Source organism: Rhincodon typus, chromosome 7 (genome assembly GCF_021869965.1).
Source record: "Rhincodon typus isolate 14 chromosome 7, sRhiTyp1.1, whole genome shotgun sequence".
Taxonomy (NCBI): Eukaryota; Metazoa; Chordata; class Chondrichthyes; order Orectolobiformes; family Rhincodontidae; genus Rhincodon; species Rhincodon typus.
In genome coordinates, this window is record NC_063338.1 from 71338183 (window position 1) to 71356527 (window position 18345).

At 38.2% G+C, this 18345-nt stretch overlaps 1 protein-coding gene across 1 annotated transcript in view; it reads right to left on the reverse strand.

Moving 5' to 3' along the window:
• The window catches only part of LOC109911043 (low-density lipoprotein receptor-related protein 1-like), a 1753343-nt gene that overhangs the window by 421707 nt on the left and 1313291 nt on the right, over positions 1–18345 (reverse strand). The window contains exons 36-37 of the mRNA XM_048599379.1: positions 4968–5102; positions 4747–4876 (exon numbers count right to left, since the gene is read on the reverse strand). Of these exons, the coding sequence (XP_048455336.1) occupies positions 4747–4876; positions 4968–5102 (265 nt within the window). The remainder of the gene's footprint in view (positions 1–4746; positions 4877–4967; positions 5103–18345) is intronic.

Here is an 18345-nt window from a genome sequence, read left to right on the forward strand (position 1 = left end):
AGGATTGTTCATATTCAAAATAAATTCATGGAGGTTTATTTTAATGAATAGAATGATGTTTGGGTGTCACTTTGGTAAGCAGTAAGCTCATTTTAATGTGAATGACTGGAGTTCCAATCCAAGCTTTCAAGGATCAGAAGAATGTCAAACTCTGCAAGAAAATTTCAGATAGAAGTAAACTTTAAGGCAGTATGGAGCACAGTGGTTAGTACTGCTGCCTCATAGTCCCAGGGACCTGGGTTCAATTCTAACCTAGGGTGCCTGTCCCCATGTCTGCGTGAGTTTCCTCCCACAGTCCAAAGATGTACTGGTTAGGTGGTTTGACCATGCTGAAGAAATATTTGCCCTTCAGTACCTAGGGATATGCGGCTTAAGTGAGTTAGGCGTGGCCTGTCAATCGATTCATTGATGGGATATGATTCTTAAAAATTCTCTAGATTCCAGAATGGTTTTAGCAAACAAGGACCAATAGGCCAGTTAGTTCATATAAGGCATTGGAAAAATGCTGGAAACTACTGTAAGGGAACTCTTAACAATGCATGTAGAAAATCATAATAATCAGACAGAGTCAATGCAATTGTTCACAAGTGAAATCATACTTGACAATTTTAATAGAGTTTTTTGATAATACATTACTATTGATGGAGAATTGGTTAATGGAAAGGAAATGAAAAATTAGGATTAACTGGACAGTTTCACATTTGTAGCTGTAACTAGTGATATATCACTTGGATCAGTGTCAGACTCTCAACCATCTATAATCTATAACAATGATTTTGATAAAGGGATGGAGTGCAATGTTTCCAATGTTTCCAAGTTAGATGAAAATGTAGGCTGCGTGTAGACAGCAGAGAGATAAGGATTGGTTAGTGAGTAGGTAATAGAGTTGTTGATGCAGTATAGATGTGAAATTATGTGTTTAATTGAAAGACCAGGAAAACAATATATTTTAAAAATGGTATGAAATGTCTAATTTGTGATGTTCGGAGACACGTCGATGCAGAAGTGTAAGTAACGCGGAAAGTTAATGGGCAGTAATTCAGATAATTAGGAAAACAGTAACAGAGTGGTCTTTGATTTAAACAAATTGGGGTACAAGATTCAGGATGTCTTTCTACAATTGTGTAAGACTTTTGTCAGACAACACCTGGAGTACTGTGTGCAGTTTGATTGTCATATGTAAGGAAGCTTTTTTTTCCTTCTTTCTTCATTCATTGGATAAAGGCATCACTGGTTAGGCCAACATTTATTGCCCATCCCAGTGGGTAGTTAAGAGTCAACCACATTGCTGTGGGTCTGGAGTCACATGTAAAAGACGAGGTAAGGATGGCAGTTTCCTTCCCTAAAGGACACTAGTGAGCCAGATAGATTTTTTTACGACAATCAGCAATGACTTTATGATCATCATTAAAGTCATAATTCCAGATTTTTATTGAATACAAATTCCACCATCTGCCAGATGGTTGTTCCCAGAACATTAGCTGGGTTTCTGGATTAACAGTCCAGCGATAATATCACTAGGCCATCACTTTCCCCTTCCCCATACACATGCATTGTAGTTGGTACAGCAAAATTTCTGGAGTGGAAGCACTGCCCTATGATGAAAGGACGATTGAAGTTGCTCTATATTCTTTGGAGTTTGGAAAGATGAGAGGAACTTTAAATCAACACAAGGTTCTGAAAGGATTTGATCTTTCCTGGGTGTGAAATCCACAATGTGAAAGTGCAAGGCAGGATACTATTTAGGATTTAGACAAGGAGATAGTTCTGCTTTTGGGAGGGCATGAATGTTTGGAATTCTGCATTCTGTATCCCAGAGGATTGTGGTTGCTTCACCATTGAGTATATTCACATTGCGATAAACAGAGTTTGGAAAGCAAAGGATATGGACAGCAGATGGAAAAGTGGATTAAACCAGATTAACAATAATCATATTGAAAGATGAAGCAGCCTTGAATGAGCATATAATTTACTCCTATTTCTTTGATTTTATATACCTGGCACTTTTAGGTTGCAATGAGCTTGGAATCATGGGACATCTGAGGAAAGATAGCAGGGAGTGGAATGGCATTGTGGTAATGTCGCTGGGCTAGAACAGACAATGTTCTGGGACCAGGATTTGAATCCCACAATGACATACAGTGAAATTTGAATCCAATAAAAATCTGAAATTGGAAGTCTAATTGTGACAATGATTTTGTTATGGTGAAAACCTATCTGGTTCTCGATACTCTGTAGAGAAGGAAACTCACTGGCCTCACCTGGTCTGACCTGCACATGACTCCAGATCTAAAGCAATGTGGCTGCCTACTCACTACCCTCTGAAATGGTCTAGCAAGCCATTTGGTTGCTAAAAAGCCTCAAAAAAGAATAAAACCAGGCAGACCATCTGGCATCAACTAAGGCACCAGAAATGACAATGTTTCACAACATTCTGTTGAACCTGCATGGCCACCAGCTGCTATTAACAAAATTGGGAAAGTTGTATCACAGGCTAGTCAAGCAAGTGTCACATTATCAAATTCACAGAATCATAGTTTACCACAGACAAAACCGTAACTCATCACACCAAGATTGCTTGGTTTTCAGGGCATCTGCTCAGGAATGCTTTTATTAGTAGTTGTGCTGATGGAGGAGTTATGTTTTTTAAACAAATGGAAAATATGCCTATAACTTGACTCTGTTGAGGCCAAGATAGCAGCATCACCATCCCTGGGCATATCCAGAAATACCCCAGTAGAGGTGATGGCACACTGGTATACAGTCAGGAGGAAGTTGCCCTGGGAGAATGTCTCATAGTAGTTTGTAAAATATGACCAAGGAAACCCCCTGCAGGTTATTAAGAGCTCCCTCCAACATTCCATCCAAATCATAAGCATGCACAGCCACTCCAAAAGGTCTGTGCACAGTGATTGGAGACAGCACACCAACTGTGGCTTTGACTTTTGGCTCCAGAAGTCACTTCAGTGCACAAACATCAGGGGTCCATGTAGCCTGAAAGAAAATTAGAGGAAATGCTAACCTTCACACCACACATACCACCTCAGCCCATGAATCAGTACTCCTCCATGTGGAACACCACCTGGAGAAAGAAGGGTGCAGAATATAGTCTGGGTAGTGGTCTTCAATGTCCATCACCAAAAGTGGCTCAGCAGCACCTTTACTAATCGAGTGGGTAAAGTGCTAAATGATGTAACTGCTGGACTGAGTCTATGGCAGGTGGTGAAGGAACCAATAAGAGGAAAAAAGCATAGTTGACCTCATCCTCACCACTCTGCCTGCCAAAGGTGCATCTGTCCATGATAATGTCAGGAAGTATAACCTTGTGGGGATGAAGTCTCATCTTTGCTTTAAGTATGCTCTCCATTGTTTTGTGTACCACTATGACCATGCTAAGTAGGATAGACTTCAAACAGATTTAGCAACTCAACACTGGGCATCGATGAGGACTGAGGGTCATCTGCAGCAGAATCATACACCAACACAAGCTGTAACCTCAAGACCAATTATATCCTCCACCATACTATTACCATCAAACCAGAGATCAACCTTGGTTCAACGAGGAATGCAGAATGGCATGCCAGGGGCAGCATCAGGCATGCTGTACACATATAAAACATGGCATCAATTTGGTGAACCAACAACATGATAAAGATCATAGGCAGCAAGTGATAGATGGGGCTAAGTGATTCCACAACCAGCGGGTCAGATCTAAACTCTGAAGTCCTGTCATATTCAAGCATGAATGATGGCAAACAATTAAAAAAAAACAACTCACTGGAGGAGGCAGCTCCACAAGTATCCCATCTTTACACTAGATAAGGCTAAAGCATTTTCAAAAGTCAGAGTGGCATATGTTCTGAGGACATGGATTTGAATCCCACCATGACAGATGGTGAAATTTGAATTCAGTTTAAAAATGTCCGGAATAAACAGCTAGTCTAATGGCAACACTGCTAATTTTTGCAAAGATCTATCTGGCTCACTAATGTCCTGCAAAGAAAGAAACCTGCCATCCTTACTTTGTCTGACCTACATTTGACCCTCAACAAACAACAATGTGTTTCACTCTTGTCTGCCTTCTGTGCAATTAGGGATTGGTAATAAATGTTGGCATAGCCATTGACACTCGCTTCCCATGACAAGTAAAGAATGATACAAACTGGTCCCCACATGAGGTTCCCTGGAATGAAAATTCAGCTCAGAGGGGAGAGAGGGAGGAGAAAGGAGAATGGTAAACAATAAGACTTGGCAAGGACTTTTTTAAAATGTCGTTTCTAAAATTTTATTATCAAGAATTCACAATTCCGTTTTTGGGAAGTATTTATATTTAGCGTTCAGGATTTGCAATAAATGTGGAACTTGGATTGTGCAGAATTAACTCCAAGATGATAAAGTATTTTTGAAAAATGCAAAATGGCACTCACAAACCAAACTATTCTGTGTCAATTTAATTTTTATCCAATCTTTTTATATTCTTCATACCATTATAAAAACAGCTTCTGCAGCGAATTGACATGTGGATCAATCCACCAAATCATGAACATATCCTCTATAACTGGAGCTGACTACTCAGAAGCTTTCAGCCGTGAACTTAGAAGTGGCTGAATGAGAAATTGAGGCTGACATTGCTCAGCTGAAGAGAGCAGGCAAGGATGTAAAAATAGATCAGTCGATTGAAATGAAGAATAGCACTGAATATGGCCATCAAGCTAATTTTCTCATCTGAAAAGAAAGCTGGTTTACCCTTTTTCTGGATGGACAGCTATTGCACGTGGCTGATCAAGCCCTTGGGAGATGACCACATAGCGAAAAGAGCCATTAAATCTTGCAACTTCTATTATATTGAAGCCATAATCTGACCAATATATATTACCTGTGAAAGATGTAGAAGAGATAAATGTTAATGTTCCATCAAGCTACAACATTAGGAGATAATTGAAAAAATGGATAGAAACATTTCATACCAGCTATCCAATCAACTGCTATGCCTTCAACCCGTCCAAGACCATTTGTGATAATATCATCCCTCCAGGTCTGGTCTCGTTTAGCTCTGCTAATTGTACTCCTTCCCATATCTGTCCAATAAATTGTATCATTCTCTGTAAATAAAATTTGATAATTGAAATTTCAAAAGTCACTAATTTTCCAGGATGTTTCACAAATCAAATTCTAACAAGAATGTTTTATCTTTTAAATGAACCTTTATTTTGGTGTCTACTTCCTCAGGTTCATATCAATTTTCTTCCCTCTGCCTGCAAGGTGTGCATTAAATATTTCTTTTGCTTAACTTTAAATGCTGTTCTTCATGTATGAGACCATGTATAAAAATACATGCAACCTACACTGATATCACAGTCAAGTTCAATTTTGTCTCATGTAAAAGTATAAACACAGATATGTGGACACATTTTCAACATCAGTCAGGATCTGGAATTTTGAACTTTGATCTAAATTGGGCACAGGCTCAACAGTGCCTGCCCAAAGGCCACATTCAGAAGATGTGGACCAGTTTTAGGTTTAGGTTTTATTTAGATTTTAGCAATGAATCATAGGAGTTAAAAGAATGCTCCATCAATAGTTCCAGAGGAAGAGAATTCAGATAACTCTGTTTTTGGGGTGTGGTGAGATGATAAGGATAGCTGGGAGACAGAAGACTGAGTAAGGTCTCATGGGATATTCTCCTAATTCCATAAATGTGCTTGTTTTGCTTCATAAATGTAATTGTTCAGTTGTTCAGAACCTGGGTATTGCTGAAACCCAACATATTTTGTCTAAGCTTTTTGTCCTACACTTATCAGGACAATGAGAAAGAAATACCAACGTTAAAAATAAACAACATTGATACTGTATGAGAGAAGAATGCTAATAAGTCAACACATGAAATCTAAGCAGTAGAAGTGTTGCCATTTGGATGATTTCTGAGAGTAACTTACCAAACTTCGTATTTTTTTATTTTAAGCCAGGCAGGTTGATTCTGATTGGTCATGACATTGCCCTGAAGAATGAATGAGAGAATACCTCTCATCTATTTTCTGTATGGCAATACCTTTACCAAACAGAGTATAATATAGTTTTGTATACATTTTCTTTTCCCTTTACATTCTTCATAAAGAATGATATTTTCCTGAGCAGCATCCAGACTGTGAGGACATCTACCATTTATAAAAGAGTTTATTTTCCCATCAGCATTGCTTGTGGACCAGAAGGAGTAGCAATCTTTCCAATCAGCTCCCAAACAGCTGGACCCCACCCCTATTCCCCCACCCCCAATGGGTCATTGTAGTGATCCTATTCCTATCACCACCTCACCCTGTGATCTAGGATTAGACCGCCATCCCTAATTTCCCACTAGCTCAGCAAAAGGCTCCTACTTCTTACTCGATCCAGAATGGTCCCTGCATAAATTGGTGCCATTGCTGTAAAACAGGGAGGTTTCCAGACAGGGCGTTTAATTGAAAAAAAGTTGCATGCTGTGGAGTTTAAGTTTCATGTCAAATGACTGGATGGAAACTCTTCCCCTCACCTCCCACCATCAGAAGACACTTATAAAACTTACTCCTGGCAATATCAAACAGCTGATCAAATCTGATCTATATAATCTACACAGTTGTCAGAGATTATCTTGCTACTCCATAGGGTGCAGTTATAGTATTTTCCAAAAGAATCAATCTAAATAACATCGTTGAAGCATGAACTTAAGTTAACTCATAAATCATAAATAAACTGAAATATCTCCTTGGCACTGAAAACGTTTTTTAGTGTAGAGTGTCATTCTCTCAGAACTTTATTGATTAAAATATGTCTTTGATTTCTATGTTTTGCCTTTTAAGTTCTGTTTTTATTCCTTAATTCTGTTTTGCTTTTTGTATAATATTATTTATATTTCCTGCTTTTATTCCTATGAAGATTTGTTAATCTGATCTATTAATCAGTCTTCCAGAAGATGCCTCATTTCGAGATGGTGTAGATTGCTGTGGATGGTGGCAAATTGAAAAGACAAAGTGCACACTCTGGAGCTCATTTAAAATTTATGGACAACCTTTTCAAGGTGAATGTCATGCACCATTCTCTAACTGCTAATTTGTTTACTTTTGACATTAATATTCTTGAATTTCAGAATTGTTGTGATTTTTCTATGCAGCAGCTAAAGCTGTATTTTGCTATCTATTATCAGCAAATTCACCATGAGCTAAATTTAATAATCAGTGACTTCTGCACTTAAATCACTGACCTTTAATCTTTGACCCCAAGTCCTAGATCTGTAATTGACACCAACATATTGGCAATGATCAGAAATTGGTAGTTTAAGTGCATAAGCCACAAGTTGCGAAGATTAACTTCTATCGTGGAGGAGGATTTCTTATTCAGGAGTAGCAAACACATGGCTCCAATACAAATCAGAATCTGGTTCTCTCTGAAGCAATGGTTGAATAATTACTTTCACATGTAGCACGAGTCATTATGGCAGCTGGAAAGTTTGCATTTGTAGATATAGAGAGGATTTGTTTAGGCTTCAGTTGCAGCACAGAGTTTTGATAGATAGGGGTACAATTTGCAAAATCTGTCCTTTAGTGCTATTTCCAATGCACATGTCAATTTACTGAGATTCCACACTGGAACAGAACCTTGTAAAATTACCAGATTAGTGTTCATGTTCACATCAATGTACTCTAAACACGCAAAGACAGAGAGGTAAAATATCTGAAAGCTTAAATATTTTCATAATGCACAGTAGTAGGAAGAAATATTTTATCAGTAGCATTTATCTTCATATTGAGTGTTGCATGCAATTATTTACAGTCAGTTAAAGGATAACTTAGATTTATATGGGGATTATATGGAATTATTAAGCCTTCAAGAGCAACCCAGCCTCTTGATTTAACAAAAAAAAAACTGCCAGCCCAGGAAACAGCTTGTGGCCTCATCACCAGTCTATAGAATCTGTCACCTTGCCCCCTTATTTCCACTCGAAAGCATATTCTTTTTGTTCTGGTCAATAACTATTTCCCATAAATGTCTCTTTCCATTTTCTTCATACAATCTGTACTGTTATTTCTCAATACCACTATCCTGCTGAAAGAAGTAGAGATTGTCTGGAATTTACTAATCAGAGATAGACTCCAACTCATTTGCACATTAGTGAGTATCATGTCTACAAGAAGAAGGAAGTACTAAACTGCAGGACTCAACCCATCAGAAGACAAGGTGCCTATCCTGTGGCCAAAAAGCACAGTGGGCAGGCAGCACCAAGTGTCACGGCAATCCTGAGCTCTGGAGTAAGCACTGCTAGAACTGCAGACAAACCGAGACAGGAGGCCCAACAGAACTTCAAAGTGAAGTCAGTCTTGGGTTTTTGTTTGCATGATTTGGTGGGGGTGGGTGGTGGTTTGAAGAGCATGTAGGTTGGAAGGAAGGGTGTACTATCTTTCTATCTTCATGCTATACCCTCCAATGGCTTCACCCCCTTTTTTCCTACCATTTTAAGCACTTCTTAAAAAAAAAAATCCCGTTCCTGCCTGTCTGACCATGCTAATTGTTTTGGAATCTGAACAGTATAATTTTTGGTGTCAATGGAGTTTTCAATTAACTTTTAATTATTTCACTATGTGTGATAGGTAGGCTGCTAACCTTAATACCCTACCACCCTCAGTATAATGGAGGTGAGCTCAGGGATGGGTGGGAAGATGTTGATGGGTCTGGCATCAATTTATATTCTGTGTCCACACCGTGTCCCCCCCCCCACCCCCAACAAAAACACACCCAACTTGTAATATCGAGCCTGAAGTTTCATCTGTTTGGCGATTGCTGAGAAATGCAAATTGCTGCAGTGACTATGAGAACGTTATTGTTTGAATTGTCACTGTTAACTTAAACTGCTGAGCATGGAGAGTGAGAACACTGAATCATGAGGGTAGAAGCCAATTGTTCTGATAGTCTGCTTCCTGACTGTCTTATGAACAACTAGGTTGGTTAATGTGAAAATTTGAAAATAATCACAATAAACAATTCAAAAGGGAAAAAGACTTATCCAGTGAGGATAGACCTTATATTATGGTGTAGACACAGAGATAACATTTTATTCTAAATGCAGCTGAAATATGTATTTGTCAATAATATACTAATAATAAATCCTGTAAACTTCTATATTTTTCATATGTAGAACGATTTGCTGCACAAATACTGGAACTATATTGTATCTAACTTGTGTTGCACTAAATAATCTGGACGATAATGCTTATGATTTTAATTTTGTTACATTAATTTGAAGGTGTATTTATGTTAATAATAATGTAGTTTTTTTAGTTTAACTATAATTCCTGTCTGACATATTATGAACTGCCTTACTCCCAAGGTACAGAATCACTTCTTTCTTAAGTTACAGACAGAAAGTGCTGGAAAAGACCCAGCTGGTAAGGCTAGGTGTAAAACATTGAATGGAATTAAACACAACCTTCTCCTCCACACTGACCAGGATTGAGCAGAGAGGTAGAAGTGCCTTTAATGGTGCAAAGGTTACGGCAGGAGAATCTTTTGTCTTTTGCCTTCCCATCTACTTTTAATTAAGCCCTGGGCAGAAAAGGTCAATGTTAGTCAACTACAGACCACTCAGTCTATTGCTACTGATATTCTATACACTACAAATGATTTCTTGCCTTTATCATTTGTCATCCATGCCCTTTATTTTATTCACTTATGGTACAAGGGCATCAATGGTTGGTCAGCACTTATTGCCCATCGCTAGTTGCCTATGAGAACGTAGTGGTGAGCTACCTTCTTGCAGTCCATGTGCTGTACGTAGACCCACAATGCGCTTGGGGGGGTGGGGATAGTTCCAGGATTTTGACCCAGTGACAGTCAGGATGATGAGTGATTTGGAGGAGAACCTGCAGGTGATGGTATTCACATGTATCTACCGCCCTTGCCCTTCTAGGCAAAAGTGATTTTGGTTTTGGAAGGTGCTGTCTAAAGGTCTTAAGCAAATTTCTGCAGTGCATCTTCTAGAAGACACACAATGCTGGTACTAACCAGCAGTAGTGGAGGAAGTCAATGATTGTGAATGTGGTCCCAATCAAGTAACTACTTTGTTCTGGATAGTGTCAAGCTTCTTGAATGCTGTTGGAGCTGCATTCATACAGAGAAATTGGGAAGTATTCAACACACTCCTGACATGTGCTTCATAAATGGTAGAGAGGCTATGGGGCATCAAGAGGTAAGTTACCCACTGCAGAATTCCCAGCCCCTGACCTGTTGTTGTAGCCACTGTACTTATATAGAACATAGAACAGTACAGCACAGTACAGGCCCTTTGGCCCACAATGTTGCGCCGAACTTTTAGCCTAAACCTAAAGTCTATCTAACCCCCACCCCTACCTTATACTATCATCCATATGCCTATCTAATAGCCACTTAAATGCCCCTAATGAGGCTGACTCCACTACCCTCTCTGGCAATGCATTCCACGCCCCTACCACTCTCTGAGTAAATAACATACCTCTGGCGTCTCCCCTATATCTACCTCCGCTCACTTTAAAACTATGCCCCCTGGTAATAGCTACCTCCACCCTAGGAAAAAGTCTCTGGCTGTCCACTCTATCTATACCTCTGATCATTTTGTACACCTATGGTGATTCCAGTTGAGTTTCTGGTCAATGGTAACCTCCAGGATGTTGATAGTGGGGGATTCAGAGATGGTACTGCCATTAAATGTCAAGCAATGATTAGATTGTCTCATATTAGAGACAATCTTTTCCTGGCAATTGTGTTGCATGAATGTTACTTGCCACTTGTCAGCCCCAAGCCTGGATATTTTCCAGATCTTGTTGCATTTGAACATGGCCTGCTTCAGTAACTGAGGATTCATGAATGGTGCTGAACTTATGGTGGAAGTGCAGACAATTCACAATTTTAAAAGAAAATTGAATAGGCACTTGAAGGAAATAAATATGCAGAGCTATGGGTATACAGCAGAGAAATGGAATTAACTAAATTTGACTATAGAGCAATAATTACTCAATGGCCAAACGACCCAACATCTGTGCCATATGTTTTCTATGACTTTAAAACTGCTCAGTACAAATTTTGAAAATTTCCATGCAGTTCTAAAGATCATAATTACATTACTGAATTTTACACCATTTATTCTGGTGAGGTTTAGCATTATCACCACTCCAGTAGCTAAATCTTGTGTTGTTCAAATCCAAAATATGAATTTTCCACCATGTCGAAGGATAGTGCTGGGAAATTCAAGGATCAAATGAAGAACTGCTGCCACTATCTACCTACTCAGCCTTGGAATATGAACTTAATATGGATATATCAGACAAGGATTCAGTCTAAAAGTCATCAGATAATTAATTATTATTTAATATTATTAATTATTTATGGACCAAGCGTCTGAAGTCTGCCACTGTTGATGTGTGCAAACATGATTTTGGAGGCTTCCTTAAACGTAGTAGCAAAGACAAGATTGAAAAGTTAGGGACCAATGAGTTTTACTAAAATTGCCTATGTGGCAACCATTGGACATTTCACTACAATCCATGCCACATTCAGTACGTGCAGAGATTTGACAAATTTGTTCAGACATTCTATCCTGGAAAGTATGCACCCTGAAGCATGTCGTCTCATGTTGCTAAAACCTTTCATTAGGTCTATGAACAACAGATAGGGATCATGACATTGCTCTCTTTTGGAGGGCTTTCTGTAAAAAAATGTATTGGCTGTCTGTCACATGATTAGCCTTAAAACAGCACTGCAGGAGAACATCAACTTTATGGTGGACTTGTCAACTGTTTATTCAGATCCCTGTAAGAAGTTTCCCTGAAACTGGAAAAAGACTTGTTGCTCAGTAATCGGTGAATACATTTTTGGATTGTTTTCCTTTTCAGGTGCTGACTACTTCAGAACTTTCTCTCATCCCAGACATTCTTAAAGACAGCTGTTAATTTGTTAACAAAATCTCTCCTGTTTCACTTCCAAATTTTGACCGCAATGCTGTCAGCACCAGGGTTTTTGCCATGTTTATTTGAGTTAATTACCTTTATAACCTCTTTCATAGAATTGAAGATGCAGGCTTTCTTTCTCAGACAACTGCTCAATTTGACAAACAGATTCCAAGGAGAGTGGGTCCCTTTGTTGATGGCATCAGCAGAATGCATTTTTCTACCTCCCAAAACCAAAATCTTCACCCAAGTTACAGAGCTGGTGATCAGAGAGGTCTATACACATATTATAACGTCCTAATTACTCACAAGGGAGATATCCAGACTGTGACAAAGCAATCACAAGTGGTCCCAAAAACTTTGGTTTCCAAATCAGAGTTTGGAAACCAAGACAACAAGGTGCAGGGCTGGATGAACACAGCAGGCCAAGCAGCATCATAGGAGCAGAGAGGCTGACGTTTCGGGCCTAGACCCTTCATCAGAAAAGGGGGAGGGGGAGGGGGTTTTGAAATAAATAGGGAGAGAGTGGGAAGCAGATAGAAGAGGGATAGAGGAGAGGATAGGTGGAGAGGAAACAAACAGGTCGAAGAGGCGGGGATGGAGCCAGTAAAGGTGAGTGTAGGTAGGGAGTTAGGAAGGGGATAGGTCAGTCCAGGGAGGACGGACAGGTCAAGGGGGCGGGATGAGGTTGGTCGGTGGGAGATGGAGGTGCGGCTTGAGGTGGGAGGAGGGGGCTTTTTTTCAACTACCACCGTGTAAGTGCTATGAAGCAACTGGCTGTGGCACCAATCTCTAGTTTGTCAAAACATTATCAATCTTTGGTATTATACGGTCTAGAAATGCTACTATTGATGAAGAATCAGTGGACGTATCCTGAAAGAAAAACCACTTGTACATCCTAATATCTGGTATTTAGATCACCACCTCTATTGTAAATTATCATTATCTATTGTTAATTAATCTATCATTAGTTAACTAAGCTTTTTTCCACCTTTTTCCTAGCTTTCTATCCTTCTTAAAAATCCTGTATCCTTCAATATTGGTTCTAATCCTCAATCTTTGTCGTTGTGAAACGATGTCTCTGTATTGGTTATTAGATCATATAGATTTATTTCTATTTGTAATATCAGTTCATCTGTTTCATTTGAAATTTGCTGTGATTCAGATACAGAGCTTTAGTTTAATCCTTTTCCTATTTTTGTAACCTTCAGATCTATCTGTTGATTTTGTTTTAGATTACTACTGTCCATGTATTACCGTCATGGTCTGTTTATTATTTCCTAAATTAATACCTTTCTTTGTTGCCTTGCTTCTACTCTTTTATATGGCATATTCTCCAAAACTTGATTCCTTCCTCCCACTTTTTAGTTTACAACCTTACCTATTTCTGAATGATGCAGTTCACTAGATCACCAGTCCCAGCACAGTCAGCTGTACATTTTTCCAATGGTAGAGGGCCCACTCTCCCCAGTGCTGATTCCATGCCCGTTAAACAGAATGTACCTTCCACCACACTGGTCTTTGAACTATTCATCAATTTCTCTAATCTTATTTGTCCAATGCCAATAATTCAAAAAACTATCACAACCTATTTAGCTATATCATGTAATCGGTATGTAAAACAATGAAAATTCCCTGTTGTGCTCTGAGTAATTTTCAAAAGTATATTTAAACAAATGTTTTCTGTTTTTTTTTAGCTGTCGATGGTTAAGCATTGTCCCCAATCTTCATCAATTAAGAACACACTTTGACACTTCGGTAACTCTTAAGGCATTTCCTTAATACTATTGCTCTTTCATTCTTCACTTGTCAATGTTTTGTATTTCACTTTTATCAATGAGAACTATGGTCCCCTTGGCTCATTGCATAATAAACAATGTGCACCTCTCAATTCTGTCATTCTGTATGTGTAACACATTGGACAAGCCAAATCTGATCAGCACAGTGGGAGTTTAAAAAAAGTCATGTGCAGTTATAATGACAGTGTTTCTGAAAGCAGACAAATTAAGGAAAAGAAGTGGAACAGTTAGATATCATCTGTATCTAGATAAAAATGAAGGAGAGTATTAGATGTCACTGTGCCGCAGAATCCATTTCCATAAGTCTGTGAAATGAAGTGGGGTAGGTGTAATTACATTCTGCTATTCCAATATTTTATACAACGGAGATGAGTTCCTTAAATTCCCTATGCCATTAGTGTTGTATTTCAAGGAGTAAATAAATGCTTAATGTTATTAATGTTTCATTTGTCAATCAATTCCTGGAGAAATGATGATAACTTGGCATGAAATTGGAAATTTTGTAATTTATTTACTTGTGTTACACAATATATAACTAAATAGAAGTATAGTTCCTATATATTGACTAAAATTGCACCTATAACAATATAAAAACAGTTGATTGTCATCAATACAGAAACTGAAAAAAAGCTATGAACCTCTTTCTACAGTGTGTTTCTACAGATGAGGCATGCCTACCTTTGGAGGGACATTAATTCATAAACAGAAGAAGTTTTTAATTTACCTGATAATTTACCACGATATACAGCAACAAGGAAAATAAATCTATTCATTTTCCAAGCCCCTTAGCACATGAATATAAAACAATATTGTTCTCTGAGAGTTAATTGTGTGATCAAACACTTTCACACAAGTTAGCTTAAGTCGCTGTAATCCAGGATATTTTCTAAATATTTCCCCTTATCTGCTGATTGAGCCGATAGGCTAAATCATTGCTCCCTATCTCTTTTATGAGAATACATGCAATTATAACAATTTTATCTATTACTGAAGTCAAAACACCAAAGCTTAACATGCGACTAACAAGTAAAAATGTGTTCACCTTTAAATTTCATTGTTCAACTTATTTAATCATGTTAACACAGGTAAAATATTTTATGTGCAAGAGAACTGGAGTTAATTCTGACAGGTTCCAGTTTTTGGAACTGATTGAGATTCAAAACCTTAGACAATTCATGATTAAAAATATAGCATGCCAGAAACTGTTGCGTACTGACATGTTTCAGTATATTTCTCTCTGATTTTTATATCACTGCACAGATTTTCACCACTTATAGTGCATAACTAATTTCCAGCACTATTCCACTACATCGTTGCAACCTTTGGCAGATTCACATCTCTTAAGTCTTCCTCTTTGTGACACAACCTTGCTGCATGACGAATTCACATTTCTGAGTCAAAGGAGAGACAAAGGTCAGATATATGTCGCTCTGTGCATGTACTCCTCCAATTTGCAGTATGGACTTTACATACATGACAAGATGGGACATCAAAGTCAATCTGAATTATATGTTTCAAAAGTATAAGCATTAGATTCTCTTGGAGGAGGCTACCCTAAATTCCCTTCCATGGAGAAACATCAAGAGAATAGAGGCTAAATCCTCATCCTTTTCATATGTATTCCCATATGCACCCATACAAACATTAGCTGTGGTTCCTGCATAGCCAATCATACAATAACTCACATATCATACAGTCTTGCAAGGCTAGATTTGTGCCATGAAGCTGGTCTTCTAATCTATATCCCCTTTTCTGCATGGAAGATTTGAAGAAAAGTCCAAAGCAAAACAATATCTCACTGCATCCTCAGTTCATTTCAATTAGTTTATGAGCATCAGAATAAACATCTGGAAGCTGTAATTGGGAAGCATGTGCAGACAGAATCAGGTTATTCACAACACTTTGTTAGTAATTAGAGGCCTGAAAGACTATTATGCAACTACCATCATGACTTTATACTTCAGGGACGGCATTGAAACAGTGCAGTAACATTGAAAAGTCAAACCATGCTGCTACTATTTAGCTGAGAAAGAAATGACCAATGTATCAGCCATATGTTTACTACATGTATGAACACTGCATGTTGGCCCTTGGTATTATTGATCCCAATGCTAGCTTGTAAGGAGATGAACTGAAAAGGTTGATGGCATAGGTTATCTTGATGCCACGAGCAGTGGCATCCCTATGGTTAAGATTGGCTGTAAAAATTGTTTCAGCAGATGTCACATTTATTCAATTGGTTCCCTATGGATCCAAGACCTCCAGATCACCTAATTCACTGCCAGCTCTATGTGCCAGAGCCTGCAAAAACAAATGTTGACAGGTTTGGAAGCCTTGCTAGGAAATGTCTGCTGAGTTCTCGAACACACTATCTTCCATGCCTGACGACACCAACAATAAAATTCTACATTTGTGCACCTTACGCCAACTTCAATCACTGATTTTAAATTGTGAATTTCTACAGATTCAACAACTTGCTATTTGATATCTTGCTACTGCCCTTCATATCCATATAATGCAAAAGTCCCTTCTTCATGTACTCTTGGTTATTTTAATTTCCATGCATTCTTAACAGCAAATTGTTTCCCACAGAATGCTAAAAGTATTTACAAAACTAATAGCAAAGGTCTATTTTAAATTTTGAAAATAAAAGAACATGATGAAAATGTCTCTGTTTCACTGAGCATTAAGCTTTCCTTACACATGCGTCAGTTGGATGAAAAATGAACTTAACTCGTTCTTTCCTACACAAAGAGATAATTGGACTTTGCTGCAATTATCTGTCAATTCTTAATCCCAAACCAGGCATATCAGCACAGCTGTATTTTGTGCAGAATGCAAAATGGTTCAGACCCAGATATATCAATACGTATCTGATTTACTACATCTATCAACTAATTACCCACCACTCGCTAGAAGCATTAAAATTCTATAACAGTGTCTTTTCATTCACCTATGAAAAATATAGTTCAAAATTGCTGTTTTAGTCAGTTTCAGAAAGGTTTCTTTTCAAAGGTGTGCAAATCTACAGGAAAGTTGTATAAGGTTACTACTCTGTAATGGTTGGAAACTGTATAATTAAAGGATTTGATTATGTTCTGTGTCCTTCTCCCCAGTTGAACCTTGAAACTATTAAATATGCAAAATAATGTCTGCTTGAGAAACATCACAGCAATTTTTGAGCCAGTAATAGTAACCACCTGTGAAAAGGAAAAATGCTTCCAAAATAATTTGAGTACATGTAATCTGCTTGTTTGTGAGAAAACAGGGGCCTCATCTGTTAAACTTGCAGAAAGTGGCAGCTAGTCAGTAGGGAGAATTAACACTTCAAGCAGCTGGAAGGTGACACCTGGCAATAAAAGATGGCTTTCCATCAGGCAAGTAAATTATTGGAATGAGGAGAGTCTCGTGGAATGGAAGAGGAAGGAAGTATAGGGGAGATTGAGAATTCCTTGTGGAAATCATTTCACTTACCTGTGAAGGCCTCATGAAAACAGCTTACCCTCTTGGCCTGGGTTAAAATGCAATCCAGATTCTATTTGATGCCGTTATGCTTAAATCTATGAGTCTCTTGCCTTGCCAACAGGTGCCTTAGCCACATATTTGCATTTGAAATGTGAATCACGGGTAGAAATAAAAGAAAATTGTAGAATGGAATGTTCTATTTTAATGCTCTCCCACCCCTCTCCACCCTGGCATCCTTCAATTTCAGCTGGAGGGATTGGATTAAAATGGCCAACATACAAGTCTCAAACACAGAAGTGGTCCATATGGTTTGTATTGTTGTGACTGGATTATTTACTGATATATTAAACCTTCAATTACAACATATGTTTTATTTTAAAGAGGACACACAGCCAAGAAATGACCATAGATGTAAATCCAATTACTGTCTAGCAAAATGCTGATGGGAACCACAGAACTTAACAGCTGGAAAGGTATCAAGAAACTTCAGACTTCTATCCTTCAAAGGGAGAGATATCATTCATTACAAACTGGATTTGATCACTTGTGGCTACAGAGAAAATCCGGGGATTATCTCCTAAACTTCAGGCATATTTACATTTCATCCTTCCAGGAATATACAAAAAAAAGGGCTGAAAACCAACTGCAATCTCCTGGAATGTGTGGATGAATGGGTTGTTGTGGTAGTCTGGATTAGTGTGCTGTGAATGTGACAGGTTGTGAATAGCCATTAGATACCTCTGTGTTCAAGGTAAAGAACCACTCTCTCATTCAGAGTATTGGAAGCCAGACAAGCCAGAGAAGTCAAACGGAAACAGGACAAAAACCTTTCATCTAACTGATAGAGCTGGGATTCTCAAAGTCAACTGTCTTACTATCAATATCAGTGTTATCTGTATCACCCAATTTAATAGCCACAGTATTCCACCATCCACTGTGCAATTCAGAGACTGATTCATTTATCTTTTTAAGCTGTTATATTTTTATTTAGTCACATTTCTAATAGGTATGTGTGTGTGTCACATTTAATTATCTTTCCTTGCATTTAGTAGCTAATAAACTCACCCTTTCTCTAACTCAAGACAGAGTAGCTCATATGGCTCATTTTAAAACATAACTACATTTAGATTCCTTTC